Source organism: Zonotrichia albicollis, chromosome 2, assembly GCF_047830755.1.
Source record: "Zonotrichia albicollis isolate bZonAlb1 chromosome 2, bZonAlb1.hap1, whole genome shotgun sequence".
In the NCBI taxonomy this organism is placed as follows: domain Eukaryota; kingdom Metazoa; phylum Chordata; class Aves; order Passeriformes; family Passerellidae; genus Zonotrichia; species Zonotrichia albicollis.
Genome location: NC_133820.1, coordinates 94,976,070 through 94,994,558, shown reverse-complemented (window position 1 = coordinate 94,994,558; position 18,489 = coordinate 94,976,070). Strand labels below are relative to the sequence as shown.

The 18,489-nt window shown below is 40.3% G+C and overlaps 2 protein-coding genes across 8 annotated transcripts in view; both read right to left on the bottom strand.

The window, feature by feature from the left end:
- Positions 1–18,489, bottom strand: part of DHRSX (dehydrogenase/reductase X-linked) — a 186,357-nt gene that overhangs the window by 139,119 nt on the left and 28,749 nt on the right. The gene's annotated exons all lie outside the window — the stretch shown is intronic.
- ZBED1 (zinc finger BED-type containing 1) overlaps positions 9,117–18,489 on the bottom strand; it is a 54,258-nt gene continuing 44,885 nt past the window's right edge. For 4 of the 5 annotated variants that reach the window (XM_026793627.2, XM_074535703.1, XM_005487243.4 and 1 more), the window contains one exon: positions 9,117–13,977. In XM_026793627.2, coding sequence (XP_026649428.1) covers positions 11,839–13,926 — 2,088 coding nt within the window. In that variant the 5' untranslated portion in view covers positions 13,927–13,977 and the 3' untranslated portion in view covers positions 9,117–11,838. Of the gene's footprint in view, positions 13,978–15,863; positions 15,981–18,489 lie in introns of all 5 variants that reach the window. The other variant, XM_014267211.3, reaches the window with a different exon arrangement.

The following is an 18,489-nucleotide window of genomic DNA, read 5'->3' as shown; positions in this document are numbered from 1 at the left end:
CCTCACTAGAATACTTTATGACTAGCATTAATGAATAAATATTGAGAAAAAAAATAAATCACTCTGAAAATTGATGTGGAAGAGATGGATAGAAGATACAGTTAATAGCAAAAATCCCATTAAAGGTCATTGTATTAGAGCATAGATTAGTAAATCCATATGCCACTGTGTAGTACAACCTTAACAGAGCCATGCTTAAGCTGAAGTCCAGGCCTCAACATTGCCCACCTATTTTGTTGTTTTACATCCTTTCTTGTATCTTCAAATATCCTTTTCCTCCTTGGAGTGCTGGATGACTACACATAATGTCTTCAATAGATTGACTCCAAAAAGGAACCCATGAGGACCACAGGAAGAGTACATGCCTACAATCAAGTGCAAAGAACTCTGCTAGTACCTCCTAAGCACTACTAATGGCAGTGTTTGCAGCTCTTGGCACTTGCTTCTGACTCAAATTAGTTGTTCTTCAAATATCTGTATCGTACAATTAGAAAGTACAACATCATCAAGAGAACATGGATTTTGCATTTCTTGACCTTTTTCCTACTAATTTTCAGCAGACTATTTAATGTTAAAATTATACACTGTGAAATGTGGCGATTAGATCTAAGAATGCACAAGTAAGGCTGGCATATATAGGTAGTGGTATTAATTAGCATGAAAACACTCCAGCCAGCAGGCTAGGTGATATCTGCATTCACCTGGATGACTTTATTCATTAGCACGATGTTCTTTTGGGAAAATATGTCCAAGAAAAGTCCTTTTACCTCAGCTATAAGAAGTGCTTCATAGCACAAATGTCCCATTTCTAGTTACCAGTTAGTTATCTAGTTAGTTACAGTTAACTAGTTAGTTATCTAACTAGTTACAGTTATCTAGTTAGTTGCCAGAAAGACAACAATTACTGCTCTGCAGCACTGTGTTCACTGGGATACATTCAGTAAAAAAATTACAAGCTTCATCACTGAGTCAATCCTGGTCTGCAGAAAGTATAGTGCCAGTAAGGTTTTGTTTACAAAGTCCCTTCATTCTGTGTAATTCTTAGACTATTGCACATTTCATAAGCAATTTGCTCTGGTACCACTGAACTTTTTTTAAAGAATGAGGTCTCACTCCAACTCCTCTGTAATTTCCTTAGTTGGGACTGGTTGACATGCTTGAGAACTATCTCTTTCTGTTTTAAAAATAACCTTCTTAAAACAGAGTACACCTTGTGGGTTGGCTTTGTAAAGAACACTTTGGGGCCATAACCAGCAGTTTTGGTACAAATGGCTAACAAGGAGCATCACCTGCCTTCTGCTGCAGCACATTGCACCTGGGCAACCAGAGCTGGCAATCAAACCCTCGCTCACAGCATAGCAGATTAAAAACTTAATCCCAAATTCTTTGAACACTCATAAAGTTCATTAACTTCAGCCCCTGGTTTGTACACAAGAGAAGCACCAGCATGAGATGAGAGGTCAGGAGGTGGCAGAGCTTTCCTTTGATTTGGTGTGACTTTGTTTCCTCATGCCAGTGAAGTTCATGTCAGAGGGTAACTTGGTGCAGAGTTTACCAGGTGTTTAGTTATATCAACCATGTTCCCAGTGTTACCACTGTGTCAACAAAAAGAAAAAGAAAGGTTTTAACTGTTCCCTCAAGCTCCTCCTTCAGAAACAAGTTCAGTGCATTTTTTTGGTCCAACTTTCTTTCTTTTCTCTTTACCTCTCCAGGATAATTTAAAATATTGAGCAATGTTAGCAACCATGGTTAGGCATTCCCTCAGACAGCAAAATGTCCATGACCCAGAAAGCATATTCTGGCAGAAAATAGGCACACAACAAAAAGCAGAAGTGTATCAGAGCCAAACACTCTAATTCAACTTTACACAACTTAGAGGAAGTTTTGGGTAGTATGGGGGATGTCATTTTCGTGCCCAGTTAATGTACTGTGAAGTATCAAAGTTCTCCTAGCAGAGCACAAATATGATTAAATGAAAACAAACATAATTATTTTATTACAAAATGATGCCACTTTCTTTTTTCTTAAAAGCAATCCTGATGTGAAGCAAAACTTCCCTGCTTTTTTGCTTTCTGCTTTGGAACCACAGCTCTCCAATATATTCTTTCCTTGCTGGCAAAATGCCCATTTGAATCATGCTTTATTCCAACACATCTGCAGCTTTAATGCAGTAATTCAGACAGCATGACAAAGCCACAAACCAAAAATCACTGTCTGTAATGACATCTGTAATTTAGAAACTTTGAGGATAGAAAGCTTGAAAGTGGCAGGCGACAGTTTCTGCAAATACCAAGAGAGGACTGAGTGTGTGTGTGGGTATATAACATTCTTTACTCTTAACTGCACAAACCTTGATCCTTGCCCAGTCTGCAAGGCAAGGCACACATAATCTTAGTGACATGGGTATCGAAGTATTTCCTAAGAATGCATTTGTTGAATGCATTAAACGTTTTACCACAACTGAGTTGTATCAAGAATCACACACGGAACTTCAACACTACTCCAGCACTGTGCAAGGGAGCTCCAAGGAAAGCATTCCTGCTGGGACAGTACCTACATGGTCTGCCTACATGGTCTGACTTATTACTTAGCTACTACAAAAATATCTCTAAAAATAACATCATGGGGTCCACTGCCCCTACTTCCACCTGCCTTCCAGCCATGCAAAATGCTAGGAGACTGCTTCAGCACTCACATCTAAACCAAACAAGACAAGGCTGTTGCACAAGGTTGTGCAACTTGTGCTACACAGGCAGACCCACAGTGGAGTCCACCCAAGCTCCTGCATGACTCAAGACCTTAATCCACCCAACTGCTTTTACTGCTGGTAAAGCTCTTACGTTCCTCAGCTGAGCTCCTACAAGCTCCAGTGCCTTCAGCTGAAGCATAGCTGAGTGGAATTTGGTTAAACAACTCTTTTTAGGATGTAGAGGAACAATTACATTTTCTAGCTCATTTTCTTGAGTTGCAGAATCTCATCATTAGCACTAGAGACGCTAAAGCTAACAGAGTTTGCTCTATCACCTAAACAAGATCTTAGGCCAAATAGCTCCCAAAACTGCAGAGATTTAAAGACTGCAGAAGCTTGAATTTGCACAACCAGACATTGCTTGGCAGAGTGCTGATTTGAAGACAAAGACCATATATCCTTTGCAAAGATACCATCTGCCCATCGTTAGACTCAAATGCACAGATGGAATCCATCACTTGGCTCTGAAATCCATCACTGCTTCAGCTGCATGAGCAAAAAGCAAACACCCAACCTTCCACCTATAAGAGTGTACCCCATTTGCCTCCTTTCCTTTGTTCTACACTAACAAATGAGCCTAAGTTCCTGTTTACTGAGGAAGGAAGATCCACGCAATAGAAATGCTCATTCACATCTGCTGGAAGGGTTGATTTTATGCTTGTAATGACTAAATCATTGAAACTGAAACATCTCAGAAGCAGAATAATGACTAAGTAAAAGAGTGAGTTTCACTTACACCCTCACTGAAACACCATGGGTCTGGTTCTGTATTGCTATGATGTGGGTAAAGGCACAAAATGAGGTGCTCACATTTAAGCCTCTTACTCAGAATTTTACCTAAAAATGTAAATATTTGCACTTCACATTCTCCTTTATTTGGGCAAAATGCAGTTACAATTGCCTCTTTCAACAACACAATAATTAAGCCATCCAACTAATTAATTGTGGGGGAGAATATTTCTCTTACTTCTGAAACTCATCTACACTTGGGACCTGAAGTGTTCCAACAGATTTTTAGACAGAATAATTCTATGGATATTAACCTTTGAAGCACAATGGAAGACAAAATGGACACATGTAAAATAAAAAATTGTGGTTTGCATTTCATACACAGTCCACCCCAAAATGTCATTATTTGAAAGATATTAAGAGAGACACACTTGTGATGCTGGCATTTTTAGAGGATCTGAAGGCAGAGCATGGTCCCTAAATCTGTATTAAGACACCTAAGTCAAGGAGTTAGCGTGTAGACTCTGCAGACTCCTTTTAAGGCCACATTTTGTATCATTTTAATCTTAGCCTAAATATAAATATAAAATGAACAAATACTTTTGTAGCCCTGGTGTTTGAAACTTATTACCCAGCAGTGTCACCTTCTGCACAATCTTCTTCTAAGGGTGGCCAGTCAGTTCAGAGTAGAAGCAGAATCACGGCAAAAGCTGTGGCCCATCCCCTTCCTTCAGGCATGTGCAGACCAGAAGGAAGCCCCAGCAACACAAAAACACAGGGAAAACACTCTGAAGGAATCTGTTTTTCCTTCTGTGGAGCACAGCAACTTTCCTAAACAGCCTAGAGAAAAGGCAGAAATGCAGCCAACAGATCAACTTTGCGACTGAGCTGCTGCCCTCACTGGAGGGAAGAGCTGTCTCTGGAATAAAATAAGAATGTTATCTTCCATCAGCTCTAGCATGCATTGCCAAAAAAGGCACAAAAAGCATATTGCAATGGTCTTAACAACTGGCAAATAGTTTCATGTATTATCTCTGAATTTATCTCTCTAAAAAGAACTGTGAAATCTTCCTGAACACTGATGAAGGGGAGGTGGGGTGGTGTGGGCAGAGCATGCGCAAGGACATTTGTATACAAGACTACAGCATAACTAGTTCATGTAAGCACTTTAAGCCCACTTGGGCATTGAGTCATACCTTCAGATACAACACACACAAGGTTGTGCTTTTCTCACTTCATTTCTCTGAGCAGGTGCACAGGAATCTCTGAGCAGCAATGCCAGTCTCGTGTTCTCAAGACCACGAGGTAAATGCTGTATTATCCCCAACCCACTGTTCATTCAACCCAGGCAGCAAATCATGAACAGTGCAGGTGAACTTCTGCCTGCATTCACCAAGGCTTGCAAACATGCAGGTCACACTCTCCTATTCTTACACTCAGAATACAAGAGCCACACAGCAAATAATACAGCAAAGAGCAGCACCAACATACTTGCTGCCTGCACAGGAAATAAAGTGGGGCTTAGGATGAGGGACAAAAGGGATACATGCTCCACTCATCCACAAGACTGGCTTTCTCACCACAGCGCTCACTCCCTTGGAACCAGACAGATTTATGATCAGTAGCAAGTTCTTGGACTGCATGTGAATATTTATCTATGTAGATCAATGTGTCAAAATATCATCCAGAAACAGTCCCTTCAGCCCACACTCCCACAGGCTGGAGGCCAGGTCACTGTAAGAGCTTGAATCTCCCTTCTTCCCCAGTACCTCACTAATGAGAACTCCTTCCTGGCCATTTGGGAGTGCAGGAGCTTTTTGAAGTTAACAGAGCTCATTGCCAGCAGCATGTGAACACCAAGAAGTGTGTAAAACAATTGTTTTACAGCATTCTTAAATGTCAGACTACAGGAAGGGTAGCCATTTAGCATTTTTAAATGCTATCAGGATTTTTGGACAGGAATTGGAGACTCCTGATAAAATTTCAGTGTTTACCCTAGATGGACCCACTTCCTATCTGTTTCCATAAGTAAAGCAACACCATTTTCCCCATTTGTTATTAAATTCCTTCTGTTCATATAAGTTCTTCTGTGTGCTCAAGAAACTTTTATTTGGTGCCAAACCACTGAGTGCATCCTAGAGCACAAACTCACACCAAACTGCACTAACACCCATAAAACAGAACTGTGCATTGCCTGCAAAAGCACTTAACTTTTCTCTCACACACAGACATCAGAAGGTTGTTTATGTGAAGATGAAGGTTTCCCTTGAAGCCCTGCATTCACAATATGGGACAGGATGTTTCTGGCATGAGCTCTCCTGATGCTGACTTGACACCTTCCTTGTTATGACTGCAAATTCCTATCACTGTAAACCTAACTAATGACTCATGAGAAAAAAAGCAAACAAAAAAAGCAAAAAGAAAGAAAAGGAGAATGAAACCCTTTCAATTGCAGTGTCTGTAGACACACTGATACACAAAATGTCTCAAATTTAAAAGCAAAGCAGTATCCACTGGAGAAATAAAAAAAATGAGTGAGTTTTTCATTCCTGACTGCAAGTATTTGGGGACAATGAACAGACAGAATATTGTATGTAATCAAAGAAACTGCCTTTTTAAAAATAACCTTATTCTGCATAGTTTGGGGAAGCACTGTTGAACATGACATCATGCACATGCAGCTATGGACAAATACAGCCATATTTTCAGTGAACTAAGCAAAACAAAGGGATTAATTCTCTACAGATATATCTAAATTATGAGGCTATCACAAACTTTTACAGATGCATTTTAATTATCTCCTTCCTAAGAGTGTTAAAAAAGACAACATTTCCCACTTATTTCAAATGAAAGTATCCCCTCCTGTCTCTTATACTTAAAAACAGGACTGCCCTACTGCTTCTGATAGCTGAATCTTGGTGTACTTCTGACCATGGCATTTATTCCAGGAAAATCATTCTAAATGTTATCCCCAAAATATCTGTCAAATAGGAATGAAAGCTTTACTGTCTATATAAAATATTTATGTAAATGTCACAGAACACTTTCTGTCAGTATTAAACACATAGCTATTTGAATAATCACAAAATTTCCCAGGCAGAGCTTCAGCCCAGAGAACAAACCAATATCGTACTACATTATTTACCTTAAACCCCTATCTAAGGCAAGCAGGACAGATATTATTCCTACCCTGACATGCTTATTATGCCTTTGGCTCCGAGTGTAGTTTGCCAGCTGCGCTGAGCTCAATTCCCAGCATATTCCCCTTACACAGGCAATTTTGGTCCAATTGAGCCATGTGTCCCAGTGTACAACACTGTGGGGAGAGGAAGCACCAGCTCTGCCTTTTCACACCACGGCACAGGCGGTGTAGCCCCCATGGACTGGAGTAAGAATGTAGTTTAAACTCTTTTTAAAGTTTATCTGCTCTCAAAGAAGTCTCTCTATAAGAGAAGAAGCTGTAGTTTGCCTCCCGACTGCTTCCACCCAGCATTCTGCCCAGGCAGGGCCAGGGAGAAGGACAGAGGATTTGGCAAACTCAAGTCACTGGAAATAAGTAATTGTGATGCAAGGAAACCAGCACACATGTGCAGCAGGTAACAGTCTTTTCAAAACATCTGAAAAAAAGTTACATCTGATCATCATTTCAAAGCACTGCAGATGGCAGCATCACTTTTGTGATCTTCTGGCAGCAAGAGAAATCAATACCACTCAGTGTGGAAATGTCAGCAGAAATGCTCAAAAATCTTAATATTTTAACAGTTCCAAGTTCTGAGGACTCTTATTTGAAAATATTTCTTGCAACAGCCTTTGAATTTTTAAAAACATATAAATCCAACTGTGTTTTTAGAACACATGGTAAGTTCACAAACAGTGGTTAGTTTTTAATTTTTTCAATTTTTTTAATGCTAAACTCAGTTCCTCTGTGGCATTTTAACCCAACTACAGGGCCACTGAAGGGGCATTGCAACAACAGTGAATATATATTTAATTTATTTTTATTATTCAATCTAAAGGAAATTCTTTTGTATTTAAAATCAACAGCGTTATAAACTGCAACTGCAGAGATGTTTTGAAATTAGTTTAAATAGTATCATTAAGACGTGCTTTACTGATGTGCTCTTAAGGCAGACATAAAATGAAGCTGTATCTTCAACTTCTCTCTACAGCACCAAATGTTACTAAAAAAGCAAAACCAATTTCCGTAATTTCCCTATGTTCCCTAAAAATGTTTTAAATTTAGCAGAACATTAATTTGGAGGAGATAAGGCAAGACAGACCACATAGTCTGGTCCAAAGGGAAAAAAAAAAAGCCACAAAACTAAAGAGACCATGAGAGTCCTTCCAGCAGAGCTAAAAAGACAGTCTAGACTAGATAATACCACCAGGGCCAGGATCACCAGATCTTCAGGACACTCAGAAATGGAGACTATCAAAAGGAGGATGGTGTGCAGACACTAAAATGTAATTTTTCCAGCATGAAGTTTTCTTTACCCAGTTGTCATGGGGTATGTAAAAGACACTACTTCTGTGTTCATATACATGCATTTCCCCTCCTTCAGAAATGATGTCCTCAGGCAGCCCCTTCTTTTTAAGCTGGACAAAAATCAAGAACTACACATGACTTTTAAGTTTTCAGAAGTCCTAAAAAATATTATAAATAACCAATTTGTGTTTCTTTTGCTTTTAATATTCCTGCCTGCTTACAAATGCCCCTGTAAAGCTAATTGGACACCATGACATTGGTTAAAGAAAATGCTTGAAATTAATCTAACAGACTGCTGCAATAGAAACCTAAAACCATACACCCTTTCCATAAATAATACAGAACTTTATTACCCTCCTTTAAACCAAAGCACTTCAGACATTGTTTGCTGGAAAAATTCACCTTTTCAACTTCAGTATGGTTAAGGTTTTCTTGTCTTCTCATAATCTCTGATGGCAGAGGGAGGTGAAATTTGTGCAAGAGTTGGTCAGAAACCCCAAACTCCCTTTAGTTATACTATTACCCCAAGAAATCTCAGGTAGCCCACTGAGTTTTAATACTGAATTGGCAATACCTAGTTGGTGACTTGGCAATTCTTCTTTTGACACAGAGAAGGAACTTTGAGACCCTGTTCAAAAATTCACTTTTTTAGCATGAAAGTACTCAAAAGCTGAAGTTTGTTCCTCTATTGTCCCTCCAAAAAGATGTCTCACCTGTACTGAAAAGGAAACGTTAGGCTGTGGATCCAAAGAAGTTGTCAAGAAACACAAACATAAAGTTGACTTAAAAGTGTTATTAGGAAATTGTTATGGGCCAATGTTAGCAGCAACATGAGGGTTAACTCAATTTGTAGCAATATTTAAAACAGCTGTGGAACTTTCCTCCTCCACCCAACTAAACAACAGAAAATCTTGTCAATAAATGAAAAACACCACACATATTTAAGTGAGAGAAACCATCTAAACTTCCAATATTTTTCATCCTCATTTTTTTTAATCCAAAAGATTTGTACAGCATTTTTAAAAAATAACTTACAGGATCAAAAGGAAAATAAATGCATAGCTTTAAATCCTCAGAATACAACCTCCCCCTATTGCAGAAGAGTTCAAAGTCATAAAGTGCTGTAGATATGACCACACATCAGACAAATAATCTAGTAACTAACTTATTTTTCTGGTTTATTTAACAGTATTCCAGGTTTAGAACATTAAATAAAAAAAAAAAATCTCAAAGACAATGGGTAAGACTAACAATGGTTTTGCTTTTTTTTTTTTCTTTTTCTTCTCCTTTTTTTCAAAGAATGCTGAGACACATCAATTGAACCAACTACAATTTTATTTTGGATACCAAAAAATAAAAAGAAGCTGGAAGGAAGAGAGTAGTGCATTGCACTGATCTCAGTAAAACTCCTTGTAAGCGTCACTGTTTATGTGCAGCCCTAGGAGGATGAAGATGGATACAATGCTGCCAACAGGGGAAGGCCAAGTGCAGACCAAGGGTGCTCTGGGCTTTGCCTTGATTGTGAGGGCACAGCTTTAAATTCTGCTCACGTAAGACAAGATTCACACACTTCACACCAGCATTTGTGCAGGTCCTGGAGGGAGGGCTTGCACTGGTGCGAACAGCTCCTGCAAGTGATGACCGCAAAAATCAAGAGCTCTTCCTGGCAGACTGCTGGGGTGTCACAGGAGCTCAGGTACCTCACTCCCTTCCATAATTTAATTTTGTTGCCCTCACAGATAGCAGATTTACTTATGGAATTTTAGGCCAAGCCTGCGTTTTTGCGCCTTGGGCAGACATATACAACTCTACAGTGGACATGGAGAGTAGCAACATTCAACAGGATGCACAGTGCATGTACTTTGTATAAGTGCAAATCAGCTTTCAGGGGGCTGGAAAGTGAAAACCCAGGTTTACTAACAGCCAAACACAGGCTGCATCACTTGCTAACTGCATTTTTCCCAGGCTTAAACATTTTTCTATATGTAGTTGCAAGTACTTCAGTGTTCTTTAGCCTAACCTCTGTCCTTTCCCCTCACTCACCCATCCCTTCCCACCACCTACAAAGAACACAGAGGCCTCAAACTTCCAAAAATTATTAAACCAAACCATAAACAAACCATTTGGCAATAGATTCAATTCCATCACCATTCCCATTTTGGTATTTTCCTGCTGTCTGTGCTCTTTTTACAACCCAATGTCCACAGGTGTCATTGTGATGAAAAAGCCCCAACTTTCTTCCTCCAGAACAGTAACACATCGATATTGCTCAACGTAGTTGTAGACTAACACCAAAGCGGGGGGGGTGGGGGTGAGACACCAGTAACAGAAATAAAACCCCAAGCAAACCTTGATTAACTGGAATTGTAACTGGAAAATGCCAAGAGTTCTCCACTGCATCTCAGAAAAAAAAGCTGGTGCATCCTATTTTGTGTCTAGCGTGAACTCTGATCCCATTTACGACCTGCAGTATTTCATAAGAGATTTTGGGGGGGAGGGGGGGAATCTCAGGTTGGTTTCTTTTTTCTTTTTTTGTCAAGTTCTCAAAGGGGCTTAAAACACTTAAGCTCAGAGACACAAAGGGAGAAGTTACAATACACAACTAATCGGAAACAGTACTCAAACATTAGACTGGATAGGACTGAAGTCCACTCTACAAACTGAATAAAAAGAGGTGAAAAAAGTTTTTAAGTGCTAACATAACAAAAAACAAATTTAAAGATTCACTAAATACATGTGAGGAAATTCAGGGGTCCCCTTCTTTTAAATATATTTACATAACATTAAAGCTTTTTATTTTGTTTTCTTGCCAACAAAATTTTCAAGCTACCCTGGGCAAAGTCCCCATTAAACGAAGAGGTTAAGGATTTTATAACACAGATAAACCATTAGACCAGCAGCCTGTAGACGTCTCCCTCCCCTCTCCCCCTCCCTCCCTCACCAAAGAGCTGATGCCTTGCCTGCTACACACCGTGTGGTATCAGCCATGGCATCGGCACAAGGCAAAGGTAACAGGACACTGCCTCGACCCCACACTTGGTTCCCACTTAGCAAAAGCACAAGAGACTACAATCAGGACTTGCTTAGACACAAAGCAAAACAACCAATTTTGCCATTTAACTGCAGTTAAATGGTAAAACTGGATTAATGCGGACACAGCAATACCAGTTAAAGTGTTCAAACCATTTACACTGCACTGGAAAGGAAAATAAATTATCCTGGTATAAATGCATCCACACTACAGCCTATGCCAGCACAGTATCAGTTAAAATAATAACACATCAGCCCCCTAACCAACAGAATTATACCAGCTGAACTCTACTAGCATAGACCAGACCTAAGACATGAGGTAGTGAAAATCAGGCTCAAGATCTTTTTCCATTCCATAGCAACAATATATTCTAAAAATATTCACTGCTCAGATCTATGGATTTTAAAAATATTTTAAAATCCAAAATTTAAAGCTAGCATCCTGAGTCACACAGGATTTACAAATGGAGGCATAAATTTTAAAAAACTTCCTCAAGGTCCTAACTCAGGAAAATAATTTTATGATAGAAAGCACATAAGCATGTGTTTGTCTCCCACTGAAACAAGTGGAAAGGAAGCACATGGATAAGTGCTTTCTGAAATCTGGGCCACAGTCAGAAATCACGGTCTTTGTAGAATTTATTTCCTCATTCATTTCAGTGCTGTTTGATCACAAGTCATTCATGTTTTAAGACAGTGGGAAAAACACAGACATTGGAAGCTAAATCAAGTTTGTTACAACTGTTCAATATTTACAGCATTCATAGCATACAACAAAAGAATTTTTGGTAACTTAAGACAAATACCTCTTTTCTTTGTCATTAAATGTACCGCAGCAGTCCTGTCAAACAAACCCACTGTCTCGAATATTAAAGAAACTGTTGTTTATGTTTACTGAGTCATTTAAATTAAAAATCTGTTCCTGTTCCAAACCCCACTCTCCTTCATCTTCGTCCTCCGGTTCTGCCTCAGACCCATTGCGACTGTTTTCATACAAAAAGATCTGCTCATCCACGTGAGCCGGGGCTAACCGGTTTCTCTTTGCACTCACAACATTAGCAGAAGAGCCAAAAAGGCGTTCAGGGAAGACCCTTGTGGCCAGAATACACCAGTATTTTTGAAGAACTTTTGGTAAAACTGGAAACAGCGCTAGTCTGTCAGACCACCACTTCAATGGGTCTTCATTCAAACCAAGGACCTTTTGTGACTTGAAGTTGCTCAACTCCTCAACGATTTGAGCATGCCATTCCTCCTGGTCTTCCACGCCTCCTGTCTGGCAAAAGATCTCTGCAAGCATGTTGTTGATGACACTGGTAGGAGGAGGAGTAGAGGAGATTATGATTTTTTTCATAGGGGGCTCTTCTGAAACAGTGAAGAATTTCTCCTCAGTTCTAAAACTATTTTCTTTCACTTTCTCCAGCAGGCTTTTTGCTTCTTCCACCACTCTGTTTTCCACTTGCTGCCTCTCAAAGGCTGAAAGAAAAGGAAGTTTCTTGTAGCGGGGATCCAAGAAAGTTGCAACATTGAGAAACATGTCTATCTCAGGTGTGTGCTGGTAGGTGGTTGACAACTCTTTAGCAATCACCTCCTTTGCCATGCTGATTTCTTTCAAATCGTTCTCTTTGATGTTCAGAGTGGTATTCAGAAGCATGTGGAGAAGTGGCTTTACCATACTTATCGTCGGGTACTTTGAAGCAGACATCATCTCTGCAACCTGCTTGAAAGGCTGGAGCAGCTCCACCAGCCCTTCGATTGTATTCCACTCACTGGATTCCAGCATGAGGTGGTGGTTGTTGCTGTCCTCCACGAGAACAGCGGCAATGACAAACTGCTGCTCCTTGAGGCGCTGCAGCATAGCGAGCGTGCTTCCCCACCAGGAAACACGGTCGCTTACCAGCATGCAGTGGAGAATATTCTGCTGCTTCTGCTTTTCGCTCAGCATATACATAGCGACCGTAGACTGCTGAAAATACTCCACCAGCTTTCGGCACCTGGCAAGAAGGTTGCAGAGTTTGGGGAGCTGAAAAGCTTGTTGTATTCCTGCATTAAAAGTGTGCCCCAAACAAGGCATCTGTACGGGAATATCTAAGAGAGAGCAAGCTTTTACAATGTCTTTACTGTAATCTGTCGTAGCACCAAAGACTTTTGTATTGATCCCCCACTCAATGAATGTTTCATAAAGGACTCGTGTAATGGTCTCTGCAGTGTTATCCTCAGGTACTTCGAACGTTTTCAAACACCGTGAGTTCACAGCCAGGCAGTTGGCAGGACTGCTGCTCAGAAAGTGAACTGCCACAGTTACATATGACCTGTTCTGGTTTTCACTCCTCCACATGTCCGTGGATATGCCACACCAGAGAACCTCAGTGAGCTCTTTCAGCACAATTTCTCTAATAGCACTGTACTTTTCAGGAATTGCTTTTGTACAGAAGTACTTCCGGCTCGGAAGTTCATACCTGGGGTCCGCTGTTCTCAAGAGGGCCTTGAAGGTAGGTTCATCAACGATGGAGGCTGGATACATGCCCTCACAAATTAAGCTGATGACTGCAGATGTCAGTTCCTGATGTTTTTTGTTTTCGTAGTTCTGGTAGGTCTTCATGATGAGGCTATCTTGAACAACCTGCTGTGATGACTCCGGCTTGATTTTTGAAAATGCTGTGGCAAAGGCTTCCCTCATTTGCTCAGTGTTGCTTTTCACAAACTCACAGAATTCATCTGGGTGGTTCTTTTCAAGGTGGTAGGAAAGGTTGGACGTGTTTCCTGAATAGGCAATCTGTGCCATGCAAATCCGGCAGTAGATCTTCTTCCACTGTAATATGCATCCTTCTGCATTGGTATCAAACCCAAAGTACTTCCACACTTTACTCTTTGCTCTCGGGTGAGCCACTAACTTTAGGTCTGATGGGGAACCTTCTAAACTTTTATTCTCCATTGCTTCTTGGCCACCGTCCCACCTTTTGATCCTTCACTCATTAATGAGTACCTGATAAAGGCAGTAAGATAAAGATACAATGAGAAAGCACAAGTTTGACCACACTCAACTATGTGAAATCAGCGTTTCTGTGAATGTATCAAGAAACCTACTCACTAATTACGTTTGCAAATTTAAAGATGAAATTTGCAGCAAGTGTGACCTATAAGAAGCCCACTGGATTGTCAAAAAATAAAAGGGGTTTTAATAGATCCTATTCTGCGTGAAACTGAGCTAGAAGACCTGAGTAAGTATTTTTTTTTGGAATTTCATAATTCTGGGTAGAGAAAGCCGAAGTACCACCACAGATTTGATAAATTACTGTCACAAGAATTGGTCATCTGCTATAGCATTTTCCTGCCTCTTAATTTAGAACTAGATCAACATCCTCTTGCCAAAGAATTACTAAACTTTGTTGTTAGCTTTTATTTCAACTGAAACCAGATACTGAAGGAGCAAAGGTTTTCTTATTTGTTTATTTTGAAAGAAGTTTTGGAAGCTTAATCTAACTGTTCCAGCTTTCGCTTTAAAAAAATTGTAATAAAAAATCTGTGATGCAAATTATGGCAATGATCTGCTCCTCTCAAATGCAAAGGTGTTTTCTGACTGAAATAAAAGGAAAAGGAGCTTGAACCTACATGCAGATCAACAATACATGTCTGACACCTTTCCTGTCCTTCTCTTTCTGAAATCAAAGTCATGTCCTGAAGTACTAACTCACATTTGTGGTTCCTGGAATAACAGTACATAATAATTACAGGAAAAGCAGACAGAAAAGCACTAATAAATGTTATCCACATCAGCTGGAAAATAATTTTGCAGCATTTTCTTCAAAAGGCTACAGAAGTTGAGAGGAGATGACACTAGAGATGAGTGTGGTGACAAGGCAAGACTTGGCAATCTGTACCTTGATATCTGCACAGGAAAACACTTCTTGAGCAGTCACATGCAAGTGCTACTTGAGGCCTACAGTGCCCCTGTGAACAGTGCTGGCAGCTGGCACCCACCCGAGCTGATCTCACTTCACCAAAAAGCCAAGTCACGGCACAGCACAATTGGACTGACACTTCTCTATTTCTTCCACTCCACTGTGACAGCAACAAGCCTTTTTCCAGGGCCTTGGCCAGCATTGAGAAGAAGAAGGAAGACATGAGTTAGACACAGATGCAGCTTCCTTCACAAAAATCCAGAGAAAGAGAACAGGAGAGGAACATAAGGAGCATCAGACTGAAAAGAACAGAACTGCTACTTCTCTGCTGCTCGGGAGCTGCACCTGTGCCCAAGCCCAGAAATCCTCAGGTGGTAAGACTGGCTGGTTAGGGCAGGAAGAAACAATCCAACTTTTTCATATTACTGTGAGGGAATATTAAAAAAAAAAAAAAAAAAAAGCATGTGTGCAAGCTTCTCTGGGGTGCTTTCTGCTGTTGGAGAACATTCACAAGAAAAGATAGTTTTCTCTCTGAACTACAGCTGGTATTTTGCAACATTTTCTGAATGCCTTGAATGGAAAACCAAAGACAGGTTAACCAATACTTTATCTAAACACAGCTGTTTGTTTAGAAGCAGAATGAGAGATGCAGGGCAAGCATTTTATTGGATTTGTTCTGAAGATTTACTTCTGGGTGTAGACACTTTGCATTTTTTCCTGAGGGAGGGGCAAAGTTCTGCCTACTAGCATGCCTTCTACTGTGATTCATTCAGTGCCTTTAAGTTGCCAGGATAAACTATTGATTCAACATGGTAATGCTGCTTAATTCCAAACATGTGCATATCAACAGCACCAAGGTATGCAATCCCACAAAAACGGATGATTTTGAAAGACCAAGTGCTGTAATGTGTAATGAGGAAACCCTGCCATGCCATCAGATAGTGCACTGACATATCACATTGATACATACAATCATGGCTTTCAGACTCCTCCATTTCAATCCATGACATGCTGTCTTGAGGAAGCACAGAGGCTCATGGCATTTCACTAAATCTTACAGTTTCCTCTGCAGTTTATCTGGCAATTCCTGAAAGTAAGGAGGAAGGCACTGAAATAAAAGAGTTGATGCATCTTTAATGTTCAAAATTAGTATGACACACCTTGGATCATAAAAAGTTTGTCACCAACTGACAAAGTAGAAGTTATTTCAGAGTATGGGAGTGTTACAGACTCACCCCACTCTTCATTCTTATGTATGTCACAGCTTTGCCTTCATTTTGTGATGTATCAGGCACTTGGCAATAGTGGCCCAGAGTAGCACTGCCAGCTAAGGATGTGCCACTATAATACAGCCTTCAGTAACAGCTCAGATATAAGCTGCTCATCATGCCTGCCTCTCATCGAGTGTTATACAGCATAACTAGCATTATGAACACAAGCCCAAACCCCATACCTCTCCTTTTATTCCAGGAGGAGATAAACTTCACTTGCAGAAAAAGCGTTCATAGTCTACTCCTGGCAAAAACAAGAGCAACCCTGAATTCCCACCCAGAGGAGAGCACCTTTGGAGAGGCTGCTGTTTCATACCCTTGCCTCCTCCACACAGCTGGCCAACACCACCAGCCAGTATCAGGACAGAGGTTTCCAAGAGCCTGCAGAGAGGATCCTCTGCTGGCTTTGCAGCGAACTCTGCTGCCACAGGACGAGAAGAGCCCTGACTTTCTGGCCCTAGCACCTCATCTGGGCTGTTCGGGGCAGGCTGTGCTGTCTCCTCACACCTCTCAGGCCCCCTGTCTCATTCTCCTAACACAAACACAAGACCTCCCTCTCCAGAGCAGGCCTTGGGCCAAAATATCAATGCTAGTGGTGGCTTGTGTCCTGAAAGGCAGCTGTGCTACCCTTGCAGGTAGAGCTCAGTTTCCCCGCTGGCAAAGAAAATTGGTTCAAAACCCGCACGACGGTCACTTGGATTGTGAAACGAAGCACGGGGATGTGAGGAAATGTGGGGTGTGCAGACACCCTGCAACCTTAGCTCTGCCTCCCTGTGCATGCACAGCAATGGCACCCTGTGGGTATCCCTGTCCCACAACCTTTGCCTCAGTCACCAGAGCAGCAACCATAAAGCAAGTGATTCCTCATTCTGAAAATAACTTAATGACTCTTTTAGGGGCATGCGTGGGGAGAGGGTTTAACTGCTTGATGTAACTGCATTTTTGCCTGCCATCAATCCTTCCTACCTGGTCATTTCCTTACCCACCTCTGGATGATTTACTACCTGGAGCTCACACAGCTTTGAGCAGGCAGTGCTCAGGCTCCCACTACGTGTTAGTCATATAAAGTAAGAGACCTCAAAATATGAATCAAAATTAAGATATGCATGATCCTAAATCAACATTTCACAATTAACTCTAAAGAAACTTGGTACAAATGTGGATGCTGAGTAACTAAAAACTGAGGAAATTTTAAAAAAAGTATGAAATTTCAACACGTTTTAAGAAGAACAGGAGTCACATTTAAGACCTCCTTAACTTGTTCCACATAACCACCTTCTTCAGATAGGTTTTCCTTTTCTACACATTACAGGTTCCAAATTTAACTACAAAGACTTCAAAACTACTATGTAACACTCAGGATTTAGGTTTCCCCTACTAAATTTCAATTAAATATGTACAGAAGAAAAAATGCAGGAGAAAGATGCCAAAAAAATTCCTTGAGAAGCTTTTAATTATATGAACCATTTTTCTTATCAGTAGGATGACTTTTGGTGATCACATTTCCACTGGTGTAATATCCTGGTGTCACAATTAATATTGGTTTATCTTTTATCAATCCACTGATTAGATTTGTGTTTTTAAAAAGCTGTTTTAATCAGGAACTTTAGTCATGCAGGACTTTTTTCCTCCCTCCAATTAACTAAGATTAAGCACTGCATAGAAGTCCAAACAGTAATTTCTAAGAAAACTATTCATAGTTTAAATCACTGAACACTAAAACTAGGTATTAGCAGTTATACTGTTTATGCAATTAGTACTTGGAGAAGTATTTTTAAGTTTAACTTAAGTTCCCCTTTATTTCTGCACTTTCCTCTATGCTGATTTTAGTTAGCAAAGCAATCGCTGACTACAAACTATGCTGTTTGTAGTCTCAGCTCTGTATTTTCCTTCCCTGAGCTTCAAGATCAGAGTTTCAGGTTAACTTTCTTACTCTGTGTTGAGGTGGGGGACATTCACTTGAATAGAGAATGTTATTATTTTTTCAGTTTGCAACTCAAAACAATTACCAGGTTTTTGCAGTGAACCTAGATTTCAGAGCTGAAACTCTTTCCCCAAAAAAATGTCTTGAATTCCATCTATAAAAATCAGATGAACTCCAGCAGGATGTGAAAGAACACATGGGTCAGTTTTAAAAGCACATGTGCCAAGAGCACACAACTCTTAAGTTAGGGTAAGGAAAAATAAAAGTGAAACTAGTTTTGTTTACTTGGATTAAAATCTTGAGACCTTCTTCACAACAAGAATAAGAAAGCAAGCTTTTCTCGGAAAATTCAGAGGCAGAAGGGCTGCATTGAGACCAGAACCTTTCACTCGTCCACAAAG